The sequence below is a fragment of the Giraffa tippelskirchi genome, chromosome 10, assembly GCF_054371585.1.
Source record: "Giraffa tippelskirchi isolate mGirTip1 chromosome 10, T2T-mGirTip1v1.2.pri, whole genome shotgun sequence".
Classification (NCBI taxonomy): Eukaryota; Metazoa; Chordata; class Mammalia; order Artiodactyla; family Giraffidae; genus Giraffa; species Giraffa tippelskirchi.
In genome coordinates, this window is record NC_137284.1 from 64342415 (window position 1) to 64365086 (window position 22672).

At 38.2% G+C, this 22672-nt stretch overlaps 1 protein-coding gene across 4 annotated transcripts in view; it reads left to right on the forward strand.

Moving 5' to 3' along the window:
* Nucleotides 1–22371, forward strand: part of NXPH1 (neurexophilin 1) — a 469360-nt gene extending 446989 nt beyond the window's left edge. For all 4 annotated transcript variants that reach the window (XM_081531714.1, XM_081531713.1, XM_081531715.1 and 1 more), the window contains one exon: nucleotides 20405–22371. In XM_081531714.1, the coding sequence (XP_081387840.1) occupies nucleotides 20405–21166 (762 nt within the window). In that variant the 3' untranslated portion in view covers nucleotides 21167–22371. The remainder of the gene's footprint in view (nucleotides 1–20404) is intronic.
* The last annotated feature ends 301 nt before the right edge of the window (nucleotides 22372–22672 follow it).

Genomic DNA, 22672 nt, shown 5'->3' on the forward strand with positions numbered 1-22672 from the left:
AAGAGTCAGAGGCAGCTGAGCACACACACACTGCATTGAGACATACAGTTGACCCTTGAACAACATGGGTTTGAACTTTTCAGATTTGTATATACACAGAATTTTTTCAGTAGTAAATACTACAGTACCATTCCATCTATGGTTCAATCTATGGATGTCAAGGAACTGCAAATTTGGAGGGCCTACTACAAGTTCTATGGGGATTTAAAAAAAAAATTATTGGAATATAGTTGATTACAATGTTGTATTAGTTTCAGTTGTACAGAAGACATACAAATATTTACTCTTTTTTAGATTCTTTTCTCATATAAGCCATTACAGAGTATTGAGTAGAGTTGCATGCACTATATAGTGTGTGTACAGTGTGCTACACAGGTCCTTATTAGTTATCTATTTTATATATAGTAGTGTGTATATGTTGATATCTACGGGGCTTTTGACTGCACTGAGTTAGAGGCATATGCCTCTAACCCTCATGGTGTTCAAGGCTAACTTGTATTTGTGTTGTAGGCTGATGAATGGTGAAGTGTAACTGATGAAAAAAGGAGGAAGGATATTCAGCTAGTATGCGCTAGTGTTAAACTATCAATACTCATGTACTGGTAAATGGGCACTGTCCTGAGCCATTGGAGTGTCTCCCCATAGCCCTGCTTGCTATGCTGGGCACTCTGGCCCTTCCCCCCAGGACAATTTCTTTCCCTCGCTAAAGTCCAGCACCTAAAGAGTTGACTAGCACAGCAGGAAGGCTCCGGGACACTGCCAGTTGCCCCAACACTGATCCTAGTGTTTCGCAGTTGTTACTCATTTAACATGACAGAGTAATTAGTTGAATATGATAGGAAAAGTAGCCATTTCTACTCCTACTCATGTGTTCCTATTCCTACAACTCTCCCCCGCTACTTATCTTCCACACACAGGCTCCCAAAGGAGCATAAAATATGACCTTGGAGATGATACATCCTTTCTCTCAAATTAAGGATGCCTCCAGGTATCATTGGGGCTTCCTGGGTGATGTTAGTGGTAAAGAACCTGCCTGCCAGTGGAGGAGACATAAGAGACCTAGGTTTGATCCCTGGGTCAGGAGGATCCCCTGCAGAAGGGAATGGCAACCCACTTCAGTATTCTTGCCTGGAGAATCTCATGGACAGAAGAGGCTGGAAGGCTATAGTCCATAGGGTCGCAAAGAGTTGGACATGACTGAGTGACTGAGAATGTATGCATGCACCAAATATAGTCATTTCCCATCTCTTGCCCTATTTATGCTAACACTTGTGAATATAATAGAATAAGGACAAACATTTTGGTTTTTACAATATTTATGTCTAATTATAAATGGCTTTTAGAGTAAATGGCTTTTAGAGTAATGGCTTTTAGAGTAATTCCCTAATGAATGTTAAACTATAAAAAAACTGAATCACTGTGTATGTATGTATGTGTACAGATACTAAGAAAACCCCATATTGATGTGTGTGTACTTATATATACATACATATATACATATTCATTTTGGCTTGATGATTAGAGTTTGTTGAAAAAGTCATAACTCCTAATAATATATTAATGTGTTCTTGGCACAGTATTTCTTTAGGTACGTATAACATTTCTTATAACGTGACACCATTATTCCTTTGCATTTCTCCTTGAAGTGCATTTGCCTTCTCTCAAAAGAGTATTTATGTAGTCAGATTCACTGTGAAAAGGGAACTTTCTTTGCACATATTGTATGTAAAGCAGGCATGAACTCAGCTTTTGATTAAAATGTAGTTGTGTGGCCCTCTAGCTCAGCTTTAATTTCATTTAAAATTCCTTTCTGCACCTGTTCTGAAGATCACAAACCAATATTAATAAAGTGGGCTTAGAGCGGTACAGAACCTGAGTGGTAGGTTCTTGACAAAGTTATTTACCTAGCTAGAGTTTCATTTCAAAGTTAACATGATTCTGTGCTACTTGACTAAAGCACTCATCTGAAAACTGTTAGACACTTTAACCCAATTTAATTTATTCCCTGAAAGTTTAATCCCCTGCTGAAAAGAGTAGTTGCAAATTTTCCAGAGTCACAATCCACTGAAGTGAAAAATGTTTAATGACATCATAGGTACTGAACTTCAAGAGTTTAGTTAAAAATCTTCAAAATGTAAAACAGAGGGCAAGAGTTAATAGGATATTTTATATAGTTATATTTCAATCCTATTCCAAATCCTTCTAAAGTCCCTTGCATCTCTACCATTAAAGCTGTACAAAATGAGTTACTTAGACATCTCCAGCGAACAGAGAAAAAAAAAAAAAACACTTAAATTTTAAACCCTACAAGCAAATCTCTTCTGAGCTTTGACATTTAAGTGGCTCATTCAGTCATTTTACATTTTATAAAACCCTCTTTGTAATCACATCAACCAAACACAGCAAATATTAAGCGCCAACCATCCACAGTGTCCTGTGTAACTGTACAAAAAAGCAGCCCGTGGTGCACAACACAGAATGCCTTGGCACCCACGAGACAAACCCAGACTCGGTTTTATACAGTTAAATTGGGCAACAGAAGTCTATTTATTGGTTATTAAAATATTTTTGGTCTGACTGCCAGAGAGTGAGGATAAAAACAGGGGAGGAGAGAAAATAAAATCAATTGACTTTGTTTTTGGCACCGTAGAAAGCATTTTGGTACTCTTTATAGTCTCCTAAAAATCTAATTATTCATTTGGCAGTTGTACCTCTACAGCACAACTGGGTAGTTGTTTTAAAATATGCAAAGCACAGATTTCAGATTTAATAGGTGATAATGATCGCTTTATAGCCTGTCAGGTCATGGCCTATTTGGCCTAGTTACAGAGATATTGCTTCATGGTTCAGTGCTTGAGAGCTGATGATGGCTCCAGGCCAACAAAGGTGTCGTTGACATAATAGAAAGTAAGGGTTTCTCTGGAACTCTAATGGGATGCTCTGTAAAGAATACATCAAAAATGTCATGGCTTAGCGAGTACCACTCTGATTGGGGCAATGGATGGTATTTTCCTATACTGTATCATTAAAAAGAAAGGAAAGAGGAGAAAGAAAAGGAAAGTTTAAATCTGTAGCTTAAATCAAGTTTCTTTGTAAAGTCATGATTTCACATTCTAAAACTAGGATTATTTGTGAAAATCGTATTGTGTTTGGAGTATTACCACTTCAAAAGGATAACAGTGCACTGGTGCCAGAGTGGCTTGGAATGTCACCAGTTAGGCAGTTCCCGTGGACGAGGGCATTTGCCTTAAGAGCTGGGATGTGAGCCTGTGGCCTGGCTCCAGAGTCCCTGCTTTTACCACTGTGCCAAGATACCTAAAATGTGCATTTTTTCCTACATGAGTTGAAATTTTGAAAATTAAATTGTTTTGTACAAAACAACCACATGGATCCATATAACCATCTTGATGAGTTTAAAAAAAAATAGAGCAAGTATTATTAACATCTACCATTTACTGAAAAGAAACATTCACATACATTTTCTCTAATTCTCGAAATAATGCTGGGGCAAGGTATCCATATCAATTTATAATGTGAAAATTGCGGTTAAGAGATTATGGCTTTGAAATTAATTGTGATTTTGGCCAAGAAGCACCTTTTGTATTCATGGTTGAGTGTGTGTGTACCTGAGCACCTGGTGTGTAATGAACACTGATATGCTATCCTTTGGGGAAATGATAATTCAAGTTACACTTGAAGTTCTGTATCCAAGGTTGAAGTATGAGGATAACTCTACTTGTTGCTGTTTAGTCACTAAGTTGTGTCTGACTCTTTGAGACCCCATGGGTTGCAGCACACCAGACTTCTCTGTCCTCTGTCTCCTGGAGTTTGTTCAGATTCATGTCCATCGAGTCAGGGATGCTATCTTACTATACTTAGTCAAGGTTAGTTAGCTCATGCCCAATCAAGGAGCTGAATCCCTATGCACTCCTTTGTTAAATTAGCAACAGAGAGTACGGTGGTGGTAACAACAGAATAGTCTGGGAATTTTGACGTGGAACCTGAACGTGGCTTCTTGGATGTGTGATGGAACAGAAGTTTCTTTGCCAGTGGGTCTTAGTTTCCTCCAGTCTGTCATTGGGTTATTGGTGTCTACATCCGAGGAAGGTTGTCACATAACTACTCACCTAACATACTAATTTTTCATGGGAAAATAAATACTATGCAAGTGTTACTTTAAAAATCCTGATTTAAACAAAAGAATGTCAGCCTCAGATTGATTAGTTAATCCACCAGGCTTTTTTAAAAAACATTAGCTTCATTTAAACAAAATGTGAAATGAAAGAGCCATAAAATGACAAAATTAAATGAGTTTATTATAGAAAATAGTAAGACAGTTTTACAAAATGCAAATTAATTATCTGTAAAATTATATTAAATAGTCTAAATGACTTACAAGGCTATGATTTAGCATCGTACAATAATATTATTCCCTCTACTGCTACTCAAGGCATTGCTTCCTTCACTCTGAAATTCAGGAACACAATTTCCCATTATCATCTTTGTTAGCTGAAGACTCTAGAACCTTATTATACAGTGATTTTCAGCACACAAATCCAAACTGAGGAACATTTTACAAATTAAGTAGCCTATAATCTTCACATTTTACAAAAATGTAAAGGACGAAAAACAGAACAAAAGGCTACTGAAGGGTCATAACAACTAAATGCAATGCATAGCATTGAAACGGGCCAGAAAATTTAGTAAGTGTGAAAATATTGTTGGGACAGTTTGATATTGACCGTAGATTATTAAGGTATTGGCTCCATGGTAAAGAACCTGCCTGCCAATGGAGGAGATGGGAGTTTGATCCCTGGGTTGGGAAGATCCCCTGGAGAAGAAAATAGCAACCTACTCCAGTATTCTTGCCTGGGAAATCCCATGGACAGAGGAGCTGGCAGGCTGCTGTTGGTGGGGTCGCAAAAGAGTCAGACGCAATTTAGTGACTAAACAACAATAGTAGATTAAATTAGAAAGTATCAAGGTTAAATTTCTTGATTTTGATAGCTGCATTGTGCTCATATATAAAATGTAATATTTCTTAGGAATTTAGAACTTCTTTAAGAATAAACGGGCGTGATATCTCCAGTTTACTCTGAAAATGGCACCAACACACAGACACACACACACACATATATATATATGCACATGCATACATACAAACATATGCATTTACATAAACATATGCATGTGCATATGTGTACATATGAATGAAAGAGTGATAAAACAACATGTAATCAAATAGAACTGATTGGTGAATTTGGGTAAAGAGTATATGTATGTTTCTTGCAAGTTTCTGTAAATTGGAAATTATAGCTAAATTTTAAAATTGCGAAAATATATAAACACAAATGCTATTTCCTGTGCAAATTCTGATTAAGATGGATCATGCTTGCAGTCCATCTAAAGAACCAAGATTACTTAGCAAAAGATGATTTCACTTATAAAGGCATTTCTTGACTGTTTAAAATCAGCCTCCACTTTGAGAAAAACCGTATATATCACACCTTCCTTTAATATGATGTCAAACTATGAAATAACTATTTTAACTGGAAGCAAATCACTGATACACTTGGAATAAGCTTTTTAATACAGTACATCTTCCAATACCCCCGCTGTCAATTCTATTATGATTCTCAGTGTACATTATAGCTCATATTACCCTGGCTCTACTTTAGTAATCTGTATTGAGAATCACTGGCTTTCAAGGCTCCATAGCAGGAGGGTGGCTCCAAAATAGTAGTACCTTTATCTAGGAGAGAGTATAAAGTACTGACACTGGTTATCTAGAATAAGCAGACAGAGACAGATTTAGAGTGAGTGCAATGGCTTCCCTGGGGTTAATTTTTGAAAGTTTAAAAAATCATAGGCACTTAACAAATGCTTGCTGATGGATTTATAGAAAAGAGAATCTGACAAACTTTTGCTTTAACTTACCTTTTAAAACAAATCTTCTGAAAATAGGAACTAGCAAATATTTCTGGAAAACAAATATAACACACTGTTTCTTTTAGAGACTAAAGAATAATTCCCTCTGTGTTATCATTTGCTTAACTGAAAACCTATGACAACAGTCTCCTCACTTTGATTCCCTCTCCCCTCAGAACAGTCACTGTTCAGACTCAAGTCTTAGAAGGTCTGAGCCTAGGTTCGTGCACTGAGTCAATCCAGGGGACCCCAGGCTGTAGTTGAGATGCACTGGGTTACTGCCTCTTTGTTTCAGGGTTAGCAAATGATGGCAGATCTCCTTAAAATTAAGAGCAGAAATAAGCCAGCTCCATACTTTGCAGTTGACACCCTGGTTCCAGTTTTGGTAAACTCTGAGAAGACATAAGGTATCAGCTCTCAATAAAAGGAAGCTTTGGAACTCAAGAAGAGTGGACTGAATACTAGGAAACCTTACCTATAGTTTAACTCGGCCCCTAACCACCTTGGGAACTTTAGGTGAGTTACATCCGCTCTGTGAGACTCAGCTTCCGAAGTGGTGAAATGATTTTCAAGGTCCCTTTCAACTTCAGATATTTTGTGATTCTCTCAACAGTCATGGATTTTAGTGACACAGACAAAAAGCAGAAGGGTCATAAGTCATACTGTATTTATACCATCAACTCTAAAGCCAAAAATGTCTTTAAGGTTCCTATTTTAATAACAATTTAATTTGCACTGTTAATGAATATTTTTATGACTCAATTTGAACCTTTGCAAACACATCCATAAAACTGGTTATATTGTTTCACATTTATAAAACCCCACTGCATTTTCCAAGCAAGTGGGCATTTATGTAAAGAAATAGCCTAACACATGCCTAACTGCCTGTTTCAAAGCAGTTATTGTTTATCAATAAAAGTGTCCACTACTCTAATGCTGCAGAGAAAATGCCCCTACAAAGTCTGGCTGACTCTTGATGAAGGAACTTTTGCATTTAGCATCCTATCAGCATTTTCCTTCATTTCTGTCTTAGCATAAAATTTCTGGAAATTTCAGAGAGAAAATCCAGAAGATGGCACTCACTTTCCTGCCATTCAAGAGACCACACTCATTGTTTCATTAAGCTTTTCTGATATTTGTAACACTTCTAAAACACAGTTATATTCATATGGGCATTTTTGCTCTTATTCACGTTTCACTTTGACTTAAATAATACTCACATTTATTTGGAGATTTTTGATGTGACAGTCCTGACTGATTATAATAACCTGTAGCATCTTGTATTTTCCTAGAAAAATATCACCTTTTTCCTTGCATCACTGTAGATGTTTACAGAATTACACAAAGCCTCCATGAAGGCTTACAATACAAACACATTTATCTATGTCAGAAAATGAGCTGTTTATCTGCTTATGAGGTAAGCTCATCTGTGAAGGAATAGCATCATGTATAGGTAGCCGCTCCATTCAAACAGGCATTTATTCATGCAGCTGATAATTGTAGAGCACCTACTTGGAACCTGGGATTTTATGAACTGCAGTAACAATGACTAAGGTATTGAATGACCAATCCCAACCTCATGGAGATGACAGTTGAGAGAAAGAAGATAGATAGGTAGAGATACAGGTATGGATATAGATAATAGTGTTACTTTTATGAACAAACAGTACAAGGTGCTATGAGAGGACCAACCATTCCTGTAGAAATGGAGTTTAGGTTGGGCTAGAGGAGGTCTAGGGCTTCCCAGGTGGCACTGGTGGTAAAAAATCTGCCTGCTGATTCAGGGGACATAAGAAACTTGGGTTCAATTCCTGAGTTGGGAAGATCCCCTGGAGTAGGAAATGGCAACTCACTCCAGTATTCTTGCCTGGAGAATCTCATGGACAGAGGAGCCTGGTGGGCTACGGTCTATGGTGTCACAAATAGTTGGACATGACTGAAGCAACTTGCATAGCACAAAGGATGACTAAGAGTTAGCTATGCAAGTGGGAGTGGGTGGAAAGGATTCCAGGGTGGAGAAGGAGCCTTTGCAAAGGTCCTGAAGTTGGAAGAAATGTATGTATGGTCGCTCAGTTGTGTGCAACTCTTTGCGACCCATGGACTGTAGCCTGTCAGGCTCCTCTGTCCATGGGGATTCTCCAGGCAAGAATACTGGAGTAGGTAGCTATTCCCTTCTCCAGGAGATCTTCCCAACCCAGGAATTGAACCTGGGTCTCCTGCATCTCACGCAGATTCTTTACCATCTGAGCCACCAGGGAAGCTCTGAAGTTGGAAGAAAGAGACCACATAAACATAAAATGTCTGATGTGATCTGAACTCTGAGGACAAAGTGAAGAGTAGCCAAAAATGCAGCTAGAGATGTAGAAATATGTTGCATTGACCTAGACTCTTTTCTAATCAGTTCAGTTCAGTTGCTCAGTCGTGTCCGACTCTTTGCGATAAATAAATATAAATACCTTAACACCGAACATACCCTCTATGGGGAACCAAAGGCTTACAACAGCTTCTTTAGTTGGCGATGACTTTGGTAGTAGTTCTTTGAGCAACAGTTACTCCCTCCTAGTCTCTGCAGCTCATAGAAGAAGTAGCTCCCAGGGTCTGTGTCAGTCAGCAGGTACCATGAAGTTTCCTGGTCCATCTTCTTTCTTCAAAGATCTCTGCGACCCTTAGTGACACAATTCTGCCTGACTTCAGCACCAGGAATAGAGACAGTTGTCAGATGTCCTAGCTGCGCCCTCTAGTGGCATCTGGAGTGTTACCCAGCTCTTTTGAAAGGGATAATTAAACTCCCTCTTGGAATCTGGAGATTTGAGTGTGAGGACAATCGGAGAAAGCGGAGAGAGGAAATTCTACTCTAACAGTCTGTCTTTCTTTCAATTCTCCTGTGATTCCCTCCGTCCACAGTGTTCACAGCAGTTCACACTAATGCTGTGGCAAGTCATTTTAAAGTACATTAAAGGTCAAGGGGATCTCAGAGCTCTCCTTGCATACACACTTCCATCCAGCCTTTCTATTGTGACTTCTCTTACAGCATCCTCAGCCTCTTTGGACTCTGCTCTGTTCTCTCCATGACCCATCTCATCTCCTCCTGTAACATAATCTGAGTGAACATCCTTCTTTGATTTAGTGAAACTGTCCACTTAATTCCCTTGGTAACAAAAAGAGCCAAGTCATTTTCCTTTGGAAATCTAGGCATATCACTCGGTTTTACATCTGATCAACTTTAGAGGCACAGCACCTAAACCCAGAGGCCATCTTTTTCCTTGTATATGAGATCTCTTTGCCTAAGCATCCCTTTCCCTCAGCACTTGGCTCTTTAATATGAAATTCCACATGCTGTACTTTGAGAAGCTGGGAATAGATCAAAGTAAAATATAGCCCAGACTCCTGGTACATCTGATTCCCACACTGGCGGTAATTGAGTAAGAGATCTGTTTTCCCCAAGTGCTAAGAGTCTTACCTGGCAGAAACAATTATCAAAGACTAGATGCTAATCTTCTCACCAGAGGGACTTTAGAAAAGAACAGATTGGTTTAAGAGCTTTCAAGGGAATTGCTTTGTCATAGACATAGTGAGAAAGCTTGAGGGTCCCTCAGTCGGTGAGTTGGGTCCTCCCTGAGCTATACCCAAGTGCCATTGTGGGGCCTGTGGCCGTAGGCTGGATACTCTTTACCACATCTTGCTGTGACCAAGGCATGATCTAAAGATACATATTTACTCAGTGTCGAAAGTTTTACCTAACTCAAACTCCAGCATCACCATCCTTTGATAAAAGAGTGAGGGGTCAATTCTCTCTGTTGGTCTTATCTGTTCTCAGTGGATTTGTTCCACTTCAGGAAGTTGGAGATTTCCAGTTCACAGGACTTTTACAGGAGTGTAGAGGGACTTTATTTCTAGGATCTGCATACCCTTTTGTATTTCTCGGTTGTCTTTCTGCCTTGTCCACTCTGTACTTGGGAAGCTCCTAGCAGTATTCATGTGCTGTAGCCTGATAAGAAAGAGGCCCTAGAATAACTCTGGAATAAATCTAGGATCTAAATGGTACCAGGATGATATTCCACTGTAACTAGTCTCTATCACTTTCTTTATATAATGACTTCTTCCTCTATTAGAAGATTTTTAGATCAACCTCTGGATAATCAAAGGGTGTTGAGTAAAATATTGTCTCAAAACCATCAAAGTTATTATTTCCTCAGGATTTTGAGCTTCTATTGGATAAAGCGAAGTGTGACTACTACTCAGTATGTTCTCATATACCAGTGCTGTATTTGAGAACAAATGTATGTATAGGTCACTGGAAATGGGATTGAAAGGCGAGTCAGTCCTTCTTCATTTGGTCCATTTTAGAGAGGTCTGTACCTTGTTTGACTTCAAGAAGCTAGAAACATCCTAAAACCTCCATGTTACATGCCTTGTTATGGACAATCACTCATATTAGCCTCCAATTCAGATAGAAAGACCCTGGATTTAACACAGCTATTCCTACATATGTAATATTTGTCTTTTCTTTAAAGACAGCTAGATTTACTGACAAATCAAAATCTCTTTATGGATAACGAGAAAATAACACTGAAGTTGCTTTGTTTCAGCCAAGAAATAGCTTTTCAACGTTTATTTTAAATGTTTTGTTTATTATTATGACCAGGTACCCAGGGTTCCTCACGCTGGATATTCCTTCTACATTTTAAATGAACATATTGTAAAATACTAAACAAAGAAGTAACTTTTGCAATGCAAAGCTGGGTAAGGTAATCTGCAATTAAGTTTTGAGAGAATGGGTGAAGTGGGGTTATAGAGAATATAATTTTTAATTTCTCATCAATGTTAATGTGTCTATATGTCAAAACTTATGTGTATATCTATAAAAAGTGTGCAGAAGGAAAGAGACAATATTTTTGTAAGATGAAAAATTCTGTTTCTCAGCAGCAGAAATAATAGCTTATGGCTCTTCTCAAGGCATGCTTCTCCCCTTGCAGGTAAAGAAACAGAAACATTTCAAGATAATTTTCATGAGAGGACCTACAGGAGGAAAAATCAAAGGGAAAACTAATTTTCATAGTTACACAAACTTGCGAGGTGCTCAGTGACCCACGACTTAGATCCAGTCTCTGACACAATAATTTGAAGGGACTTGTTGGTGTCCTATGTTAAAAGTGAGCCATCTTGCATGGAATCATGAAAACTCATGGAGTAACATGCCTAAAATTCTTAGCCATTTCTTCAAACTGATAGAAACATACCATGTTTCTAGTTTTTAAGGATGATGTGGAATGTTCAGGCTGATCAAAATATCTTCTCTTAACATTATGCTAAAGATAAATTATTGCTTACATTTGCCAGCACTAAATTGTAACATACAGAATCAGTGTGATCTTCTCCCACCACCTACTGCTAAAGATGACCACAGAGATGTTGCAATTATACTCATTTCCATCACAGTTTGTTTGGCCCACTTGAGCAAATGTAATGTCTCCAGTGAGAAGATTGCAGAATGCAGGGTGCATTCTGAAAGCCTTCTTTTCCTTTTCTTCAGGGTTTCATAACTACCTCAGAGTGTTAGCTCTCAAGTGTTGAACTCATACTGTTTCCCCTATTTTTATTTCTGCTACGTATAAAATCTTTTATCTTTACAAAAACCCAGTGAGTGAGGTGTCATCTCTATTTTCTAGTTGGAAAAAATCTGACTCTTCAAGTTCTTGGTAACAGATTTTGGGTTTAGCCCTGTGTCTCTGACTGCAAAGCCCATTTTCTTAGTTTCTGTGCAATACAGCCTCTAGCAACGACTATGCTAAGGGAGAGGCTTGGGGTTCTTTTCCTGCTTTTCCACTGTTAATGCAGCATGGTTGCTACTGGAGCACTGCTTTGTAGCAGAAGGAAATGATGTATTTTTGATGTATTAAAATACTAACCCATTTCCTCTGGCTTATCACATATAATACAGGCACTCTGAGAATTTCAGTGAAGTGCAGGCTCTAAACTTGTAAGAGAGAAACCTCTGTGGGCCACGTGTTCTACCAAAATCTTGGTTGTGGCTAAAGAATCAATGAACTCTCCCTATTGAAACTAATGTAAGTAAGAATATAAACCATGTATATAATTTATTGAGTGCTTACCCTATGCGAGGTAGTCCTTTCCTCAAGTTACAAAATGGAATAATACAGAAGGAACATTCCCCAAAAGGGGTATAGTCCTTTTGGGAGAATGCTATGAAAAACAGCCTAGCATGGCTGTGAATATCTGCATGCTTTTCCCTAAACTAGTTAAGAAAAGGTCTGGAGAAAGCACGAGCACGTGTAGCTCACCTTGTGAGATTTCACAATACCTGAAGTGGAAAAATATCCTAGCTTTTTTGGAGAGAGAAAAAATAAAATCACAGAACAAAAGGAATTGAAAGATGAATGACTATTCTGCCCGATGTAAGCCTATGGCCAGTAAAGACATTTTAGGCATAGACTACTCAGACAGCTTATCCCATGTGAACTCTTTTTAAAAGGATCACACAAATCTATCCAACCACAGAAATGAAAATCCAGAAGAGGGACAGAGTTATCTGAAGCAATAATGAACAGAAAAACCAATGGAATGAAAGCTAAAAAAATAAGTCTGTGAAACAATGTAATGATTAAGGATCTATCACCAAAGGTAACCCCAAAATAGAAATATGATACATTTATATTCTAGAATTCTATTTCCTATTTAATAAAGATGATATACCTTTATGAACTAAGAGCTATGCATCTCAAAGATATTGTTGATTGGAAAAAATACAAAATTCAAATCATAAAATACAACACTAGTGATGTAAATGTTTATTCATGAAAAATAGCGAAAATGTTTAGGAACAATATACATCAAAATTTTGAGGTTTTATCTTTACAGAGAGAGGTGGGATTATAAGGGAGCAGGGGTTGATTATGAAGATAAGCTTTTAATTTTTACTTCATAAATCCCCTAATGTTTAAATGTTTTGATAAACATATATTAATGTATAATTGTATATGATTAAAATAATTTTAAAAATAAAATAAATACCCAGTGGAGTAATAAGCAGTAGCTCTTTCACTTATCAGCAGTAATCTTGAACAAGTTCTTCTCAAGCTTCCATATCTCTGCCTATAAGTTGAAAATAACAATATTGTGTGTGAGTCAGTGAATGAGTGTGTGTGTGTTTGTGGTTTAAATGAAGTGCAATGCCATATGTAAAATGCTAATTACAGTGTCTGAAGATACTATGCTCTTAACCAATAGCAGTTGATAGTATGTGATGTATATTCAATGTAGCAAATCATAAACTGCCAAAATGAAGTTGTAATCACAGAGCAAGGTCATTTTGTTGATTAGTTATTCACTGATGAGAGATATTGCTTAAGCATCAGGTTATCCAGAATTTTTATTTGGCTTAAATATTCATACAGTTGATGAAATAAACACATGATTTTCAAAGTAATCTTGAGATAATTTATATTGAACAGTAATAGATCAACAGTAAATGTGAGGGCTGGTAGAAATTAAAAGGCACCTTATTGCTCTTTTATAAAAAGAGATACACAGACCATCTGGAGGTACCTCTAGTCGGAGATGTACACATGAAAGAGGGACATGTTTATATAAAATCTCATAAGGCCAGGAGCATAGTTGAAGTGTTAGTGAAGTATCTCTTCCAAAAGTAATGCCTTTCAACAATATTTTAAAAGATAATATATTGACATTAGGATCATAAGCCTGTAATGAAAAGATGTTAGGGAAAGCAATGTGAAAGCTTGGCCCTGAGAGATATAAAGGAGGAGCTAGACCAAGCTATCTCAACTCTTTATATGCTTACACTCCCACCAGTCAATAGCAGTCTCTTCTTTCTAGCCCCCCACACACGTCCTGCCCCAGACAAGCTCCCTAATGTTAGATTCAAGCTCTGTCTTTGTTTATGGTTGAAGAAAATGACCCTTGTCTTTGCACCTATTTTTGATTGTTGTCAAAAGAAACATGTGCTTTAATATGCATATTCCTAATCATGGTAAGAGTCTTTATGATTCTCATTGTTTTTAAAGCAATTAGACAACTCACATAATTTGTGGAAATGGTATGACTGGATTAGTGAGTGGGTCAACTCCTTTGAAATGGGTGTTGGCCACTTCCTAAAATTTTTATTTTTGAGGCATTGGCCACTTTTTTAAATTAATTAATTTATTTTAATTGGAGGCTAATTACTTTACAATATTGTAGTCGTTTTGCCATACATTGACATGAATCAGCCGTGGGTGTACATGTGTCCCCCGTCCTGAACCCCCCTCCCACCTCCCTCCCCATCCCATCCCTCTGGGTTATCCCAGTGCACCGGCTTTGAGTGCCCTGTTTCGTGCATCAAACTTGGACTGGTGATCCATTTCACATGTGGTAATATACAGGTTTCAGTGCTATTCTCTCAAATCATCCCACCCTCGCCTTCTCCCACAGAGTCCAAAAGTCTGTTCTTTATATCTGTGTCTCTTTTGCTGTCTCGCATATAGTGTTGTCATTACCATCTTTCTAAATTCCATATATATGCGTTAATATACTGTATTGGTGTTTTTCTTTCTGACTTACCTCACTCTGTATAATAGGCTCCAGTTTCATCCACTTCATTAGAACTGATTCAAATGTGGCCACTTTTGACTTGGAAAATTAGTTAGGAAGTATCTTTAGTGCTTTCACTGTTATAGAAAAAAATGACTCTTTGTAGAAAAAAGTTCACAATGCATTGCCTTTTTGGAATTGAGTTAGTTAGCAATTGTTAGATTTTTCTTTTGGGCTCATTTTATGCCATAGTCTTCACCACTTCTGTCATCATTCTGATATACTGATGTGAAAGGATCTTTAGGTGACTTTTCAAAAGAAACTCTTATGTTTGTAAAATCAATGATAGAAGGTGTTCTGAGTCTAAGATTTTTTTAAAAATATATTGTTTATTCAGTAAGGCTCAAAATCTATTTCAATTTTATGTGTACATGTATGTGTTTCAAAAATGAAAATTCTTCATATGTAAACTAAAGCGATATAATAGAGTGAGAAAGCCAAGAATTCTGGATTTTCATCTGGGAGCAGATATATTAAGATAGTTGCACTTCTTTTTCATCTTACATCATCTCTTTACCACCAGTAAAACTTGCTTCAAGAAGGTCCTTAGTAGTTAATTTAAAAGCCAAGAGACTTCTTTTCAAGTGCTTATATACTTTTTTAACTTATTACTTTTGTATTTTTTACAGATGCAAGAAAATTAATTAATTCTCAACTTTTTCACATTCCTGCTTAGCCAATATATATCATCAAATTAAGTTAATCCTGCCTCTGAAATATCTTTTATATCCATTTTTCTTTCTCTTTTTCTCTGCCATTGCTTTGGTTCAGGCTCATTTACTTTCTCAAAAGGAGTATTACAATTTGTTATTTAACTAATTATTCCCTCAAGTCCTCTCCCTACCAATCTACCTTTCAATATCCAATCAATGATTCTTTTAGAGCCAAGATGACCTAATTAAAAGCAAAATATGACAAAATTTAAGGACTCCTCATTATCTATAAGATTAATTTTAAATAACTTCATAAATTGACCCTAGAACCTTCACAAGTTGATCCTAGCCTACCTTCTTTGAAGCGAAAAGCAAAGGAGAAAAGGAAAGATATACCCATTTGAATGCAGAGTTCCAAAGAATAGCAAGGAAAGATAAGAAAGTCTTCCTCAGCTATCAATGCAAAGAAATAGAGGAAAACAATAGAATGGGAAAGACTGGAGATCTCTTCAAGAAAATTAGAGATACCAAGGGAACATTTCATGCAAAGATGGTCTTAATAAAGGACAGAAATGGTATGGACCTAACAGAAGCAGAAGATATTAAGAAGAGGTGGCAAGAATACACAGAAGAATTGTACAAAAAAGATCTTCATGACCCAGATAACCACAATGGTGTGATCACTCACCTAGAGCCAGACATCCTGGAATGTGAAGTCAAGTGGGCCTTAGAAAGCATCACTATGAACAAAGCTAGTGGAGGTGATGGTATTCCAGTTGAACTATTTCAAATCCTAAAAGATGATGCTGTGAAAGTGCAGCACTCAATATGCCAGCAAATCTGGAAAACTCAGCAGTGGCCACAGGACTGGAAAAGGTCAGTTTTCATTCCAATCCCATGGAAAGGCAATGCCAAAGAATGCTCAAACTACCACACAGTTGCACTCATCTCAGATGCTAGTAAAAGAATGCTCAAAATTCTCCAAGCCAGACTTCAGCAATACGTGAACTAAAACTTCCAGATGTTCAAGCTGGTTTTAAAAAAGGCAAAGGAACCAGAGATCAAATTGACAACATCTGCTGGATCATTGAAAAAGCATCTATTTCTGCTTTATTGACTATGCCAAAGCCTTTGACTGTGTGGATCACAGTAAAGTGTGGAAAATTCTGAAAGAGATGGGAATACCAGACCACCTGACCTGCCTCTTGAGAATCCTGTATGCAGGTCAGGACGCAATAGTTAAAACTGGACATGGAACAACAGACTGGTTCCAAATAGGAAAAGGAGTACGTCAAGGGTGTATATTGTCACCCTACTTATTTAACTTATATGCAGAATACATCATGAGAAATGCTGGACTGGATGAAGCACAAGCTGGAATCAAGATTGCTGGGAGAAATATCAATAACCTCAGATATGCAGATGACACCACCCTTATGGCAAAAAGTGAAGAAGAACTAAAGATCCTCTTGATGAAAGTGAAAGAGGAGAGTGAAAAAGTTGGCTTAAACCTCAACATTCAGAAAACTAAGATCATGGCATCCGGTCCCATCACTTCATGGGAAATAGATGGGAAAACAATGGAAACAGTGTCAGACTTTATTTTGGGGGGCTCCAAAATCACTGCAGATGGTGATTGCAGCCATGAAATTAAAAGACGCTTACTCCTTGGAAGGAAAGTTATGACCAACCTAGGTAGCATATTAAAAAGCAGAGACATTACTTTGTCAACAAAGATCCATCTAGTCAAGGCTATGGTTTTTCCAGTGGTCATGTATGGATGTGAGAGTTGGACTATAAAGGAAGCTGAGCATCAAAGAATTGATGCTTTTGAACTGTGGTGTTGGAGAAGACTCTTGAGAGTCCCTTGGACTGCAAGGAGATCCAACCAGTCCATCCTAAAGGAGATTAGTCCTGGGTATTCATTGGAAGGACTGATGTTGGAGCTGAAACTCCAATACTTTGGCCACCTGATGCGAAGAGCTGACTCATTGGAAAAGACCCTGATGCTGGGAATGATTGAGGGTGGGACGAGAAAGGGACTACAGAGGATGAGATAGTTGATGGTATCACCGACTCGATGGACATGGGTTGGGTGGACTCCGGGAGTTGGTGATGGACAGGGAGGCCTGGCGTGCTGCAATTCATGGGGTCGCAAAGAGTCGGAGCAACTGAGTGACTGAACTGAACTGAACTGACCTTTGTGTTCTGCCAACCGCTTGCAACTTCTGTTTATCCTTCCTGTCAATTCTCCCTGAAGTTCAGAGATAAGGAACTATTTTCCATTCTTACATTTGACATGTTCTTTTTCAACTTTTTACTTTTTCGTAGTCTGTTCCTTATACTTAGAAGAACTTCTCTAGTCTGTTCATTATCTGTTGAAGTCCTAAACCTTTTTTTTTTTATCTCCCAGATCTGAATATCATCTCCTCTGTTATATCTTCTCTACCTTTTAACTTTGACTCTAAGAATATTGTACATAGTGTTGGTCACATCACCATACTCCTTGCTTAAGTGACTTCACTATTAGATTGTGAACATCTTGAAAGAAAGAACCCCATCTCATTTGCCTTTGTATTCCTGTTATTTTACTCAATAGTAGCAGAATCTCACTACATAGTTATTGAATTAATAAAGCAAGATGAATCAAGGACGCTTCCTGATTTTTCATGACCGAAACTCTCCTAGACATTGCCCTGCTTCTCTCCTAGCCTAAATGAAAGGGAGAGGAAGGGAGAATGAGAATAGTCAAGGCAGTGCTGGTGACTATAGCCCACTTCGATTCTGTACCCAAACTCAGATGTTGCAGAGAGGCCTCTTGACTGCACCACTAGAAGCCTTTCACATCGCACCATTGAGGGCTAATAAATTCATTGCATTTTGTCCTTGAACAGTTTAATAGCTGAAGTTCTGCTCATGTTTTATTCATCTGAATTTTTCTAAGTACTCAACTTGTCATGGAGAAGGCAATGGCAACCCACTCCAGTGTTCTTGCCTGGAGAATCCCAGGGACGGGGGAGCCTGTTGGGCTGCTGTCTATGGGTTGCACAGAGTCAGACACGACTGAAGCGACTTAGCAGCAGCAGCAGCAACTTGTCGTGTTTTTAGGTTGTGGTAGCAGCCTAAATACTTTGGAAAGTGTATAGTGTGTGCTTAGCCACTTCGGGCTTCCCTAGTGGCTCAGATGTTAAAGAATCTGCCTGCAATGCAGGCAACCCACGTTCCATCCTTGTGTTGGGAAGATCCCCTGGAGAAGGAAATGGCAACCCACTTTAGTATTCTTGCCTGGGAAATACCATGGACGGAAGAGCCTGGCAGGGGCACTACGGTCCATGGGGTCACAAAGAGTGGAAAGCTACTGAGTGACTAATACTTTCACTTTCTTAGTCGCTTCAGTCATGTCCAACTCTTTGTGACCCTATGGACTGTAGCCTTGCCCCCGCTCATCCGGGTTCCTCAGCCCATGGGCTTCTCCAGGCCAGAATACTGAAGTGGGTTGCCATGCCCTCCTCCAGGGGATCTTCCCAACCCAGGGATCAAATCTGCCTTTTAAGACTCCTGCGCTGGCAGGCAGGTTCTTTACCACTAGTACCACCTGGGCACCATATGTGTGTGTGTGTGTGTGTGTGTGTGTGTGTGTGTTTAAATGGTTTGCTTTAGGTTTTTGGGTATGTATTAATAAAAGGGAGATTTTCATATAAAGATACCTTTGCTCTCAGATCCTATTGTCTGTTATTCATTTACATAAAATATTACCCTGTGGAATTCAGAGGTAAAATGTTTGAGGATGATAATAGTTAGAAATACTAGTGTTGAACACTCATCATGTCCAGGTACTGTCCTTCAGTGCTTTAAATGGACTGTCCAGTTTAATTCTTCAAACAGCCTTGTGAGGAAAAGGGATATCATTTTTCTACTCTGTGGAAGAGAAATACGGAAATGTATACAAGTTAAGCAACTGGCCCAGATCATACAGCTGTGAAGGATCATAGCCTGCATTGGGATTCAGGGTGTCTGACTCCAGAGCTTGCACTCATAATTACTACAGCTGTGGAGAGTATAATTTAGATGTAAATTTCTATTCTGCCTGAAAATCAGAGGTTGTTCTGCTGTCAGAATCCTAGCATCCTGTTAAATAGATTCATTTTTTTTCCCCTTGAAACCTGCCACTTCCTTTTTTTTTGTTTTTCCTCTTTTGCTCCCTATATTCTGCTGGTAAATGCACTCTAAGTCCCTTTTACTTCTTCTTTAGGACAGTTTCATTACTGCTTCATGAGCCAGTGCACCATGGATTCATCTCATTATACTCTCTCTTCTTGATGAACTATGTTGTTGCTGAGATACAAGTACCAAGCCGTTATCAAATACATTTATTCTTTTTGCCACCCGAAGAATGGGAAATTATCTGTGTAATTTGAGAGACTGGGATATGTATTTATTTCTTTTATACTAAGGATAAATATAGAGGCTGCAGTAAGAACAAAGACAATAGAATTAGGCAAGTACAGATTTGGATGTTTGACCAATCAATTAGATTCCATCGAAACAAAACAAATGCTCAGGCCAAAATAAACTCTAAAATCAAAGGGTCTGTACTACTCTTATCAATTAGCATTTGTTTTACTAGATCACATTTACATCTGTTAATGGAAAAATTATCTTATACAGTATGTTTCTTGCCAATAATAGGTGATCATAAACAAGTTATTTTGTTTTGACCAGAAAAAAATATTCTAGAGTCTCCCTGAAAAACTGACTTTTCTTATGTGACTGTGGCACGGACTACCAAAAGTCTGTAGAATGTCAGTTGATGTATTTCTGAGAATCATACCATTTTAAAGCTTATGGTGATTTCAAAGTAAAAAAGTAACATAATCTTTTGTAAAATTTTATTTTAAAAGTGTTTGGATTTTGGCACTGAGAAGTAATTCAAACATAAATCACATTAAGGTGCTTTGCTGTATTCATGTTATGTGGCCCTTTTCAAAGTCAATGTTTTTATATAGTCTCTCTGTCATGTTTAATGGTTTTTATCCACCTCCTCTCTCCCATCTTTGTATAAAAATAGCAGTGGTATTCAATCACAGCTTAATAAACATTGGCCACATGCAGAAGGTACTTGAATCCCCAGCCACTGAAAGAGGGCTTGAATCTTTGTGTTACGTGTTCTCAGATACAGAGATGTAAACACCATTTTTCTGTTCCATTTTCAGGTCACATGTGCCAATTTAACAAACGGTGGGAAGTCAGAACTTCTAAAATCAGGAGGCAGCAAATCCACACTAAAGCACATATGGACAGAAAGCAGCAAAGACTTGTCTATCAGCCGACTCCTGTCACAGACTTTTCGTGGCAAAGAAAATGATACAGATTTAGACCTGCGATATGACACCCCAGAACCTTATTCTGAGCAAGACCTCTGGGACTGGTTGAGGAACTCCACAGACCTTCAAGAGCCCCGGCCCAGGGCCAAGCGAAGGCCCATTGTTAAGACGGGCAAGTTTAAGAAAATGTTTGGATGGGGTGATTTTCATTCCAACATCAAAACAGTGAAGCTAAACCTGTTGATAACTGGGAAAATTGTCGATCATGGCAATGGGACGTTTAGCGTTTATTTCAGGCACAATTCCACTGGTCAAGGGAATGTATCTGTCAGCTTGGTACCCCCTACGAAAATAGTGGAATTCGACTTGGCACAACAAACCGTGATTGATGCCAAAGATTCCAAGTCCTTTAACTGCCGCATTGAGTATGAAAAGGTTGACAAGGCTACCAAGAACACACTCTGCAACTATGACCCTTCAAAAACCTGTTACCAGGAGCAGACGCAAAGTCACGTGTCCTGGCTCTGCTCCAAGCCCTTTAAGGTGATCTGTATTTACATTTCCTTTTATAGTACAGATTATAAACTAGTACAGAAAGTGTGCCCCGACTACAACTACCACAGCGACACACCTTACTTCCCCTCCGGATGAGGACGAACGTGGGGGTGAGACTGAGACCTGAGGAATTCAAGGTCACGTGACAGGGCTGTCACCTCAAGAAGAAGGTCCCATCTGTTGCCTGGAATGTGTCTACACTGCTGCTCTCGTCAACTGACTGCAAATACGCTTGTGGAAAACAACCTGATGTAATTTCTGCCCAGTCAGCTTCATCTCTTGGTATAGTCGCAAAATCACCACAGATTCTAAAGCCACACCTGAAGACACGCTCTCACACATAGACGTACACCAACACACTTGCATACACATTTCAGCTGACGTCTGTCATGATTCCTGTTGAGAGGGCTTTCATTGTCTGCCTCAAAATGGTTCAGGATAAACGATCATCAAGCAAAAGGATTAACTAGACAGTGAATGGTTTTTAGCACTTGCTGTTATGGAAATCTCTCTTTAATGTCTTGAGTACATGCTAATCAATAGTCCCCATTCATGCATTTCTACTGCTTGGAGTAGCTGTACTGGTAAATACTACTGTAGGAGTATAATGCTTGTTAAAATGGAAAAAAAAATGTGTTTTTAGAGCTCAGTATTCTTTATTTTATGAACACAACAAGTGTAGTAATTTTTTCCAGCATTCAGTAGGCACATTCAAGGTGATCCAAGATAGCTCTTTTTTCTATGGAGGGAGCCTGTTCTCAGTAAAGATGAGCAAACATTTGGAATTTACATGTGGGCAGACACTGGACTACAGCTTTCATCACCAGTCACTGAACTTTTGCAAAGTCGAGATCAGCTAAGGCTGCTTAAAACAAGTTCTGATCATTATGTAAGAAGGGAAATGCCTGACAGACACCATGTAAGTTATAAGTGTCTGTCTTATCTTTACTAAACATATTGTAACAAATTCAATATCCTAGTCTTCGTTTGTATGAATGGTTTGTATTGTACATAGTTTAACCAAGTGTAATTTGAGCTGCTTATTAATATTAACTTGTACTTGTCTCTCTGCTTGTTATTGGTTTAAAAAGATAAAAAAAAAAGGATATGAGGAATCCATTCTATCGCTGTAGCTGTGAACTCCATTAAAAAGACAAACTTAATGTACAAAGCATTTATTCAGCTCAAGTATTGTTGAAACCTATACATATACAACATTACAGTCTGTCTGTATTTAGATATTTTATTTCTGGACAAAATGAAATGTACATAAAAATAAAATGCTTAAAGTTGAGTTTCAATATGTACTTGTGTAAGATGGTGATTTAAATGGTTCTGACAAGAAGAATGTGCTGGAAGACAGTCATGGTTTTGTATCTCATGTCTCTAAGTTTGTATAGGACTATCTAAATTGTTATTAGTTGCCTAGTCAAAACAACTTAGGAGTCTCAGTCTCAAGGCTGGGAAACAGTTGTGGCATTCAGTATTACACACATTTTTGGTTTGTTGTTATGCTGGTTGTTCAAGAATACCAAAAAAATCAATGAACATAAAGAGATAATTGAGGTCTCCTGAGTTAATTATAACTAGTTGTTTTTTAAT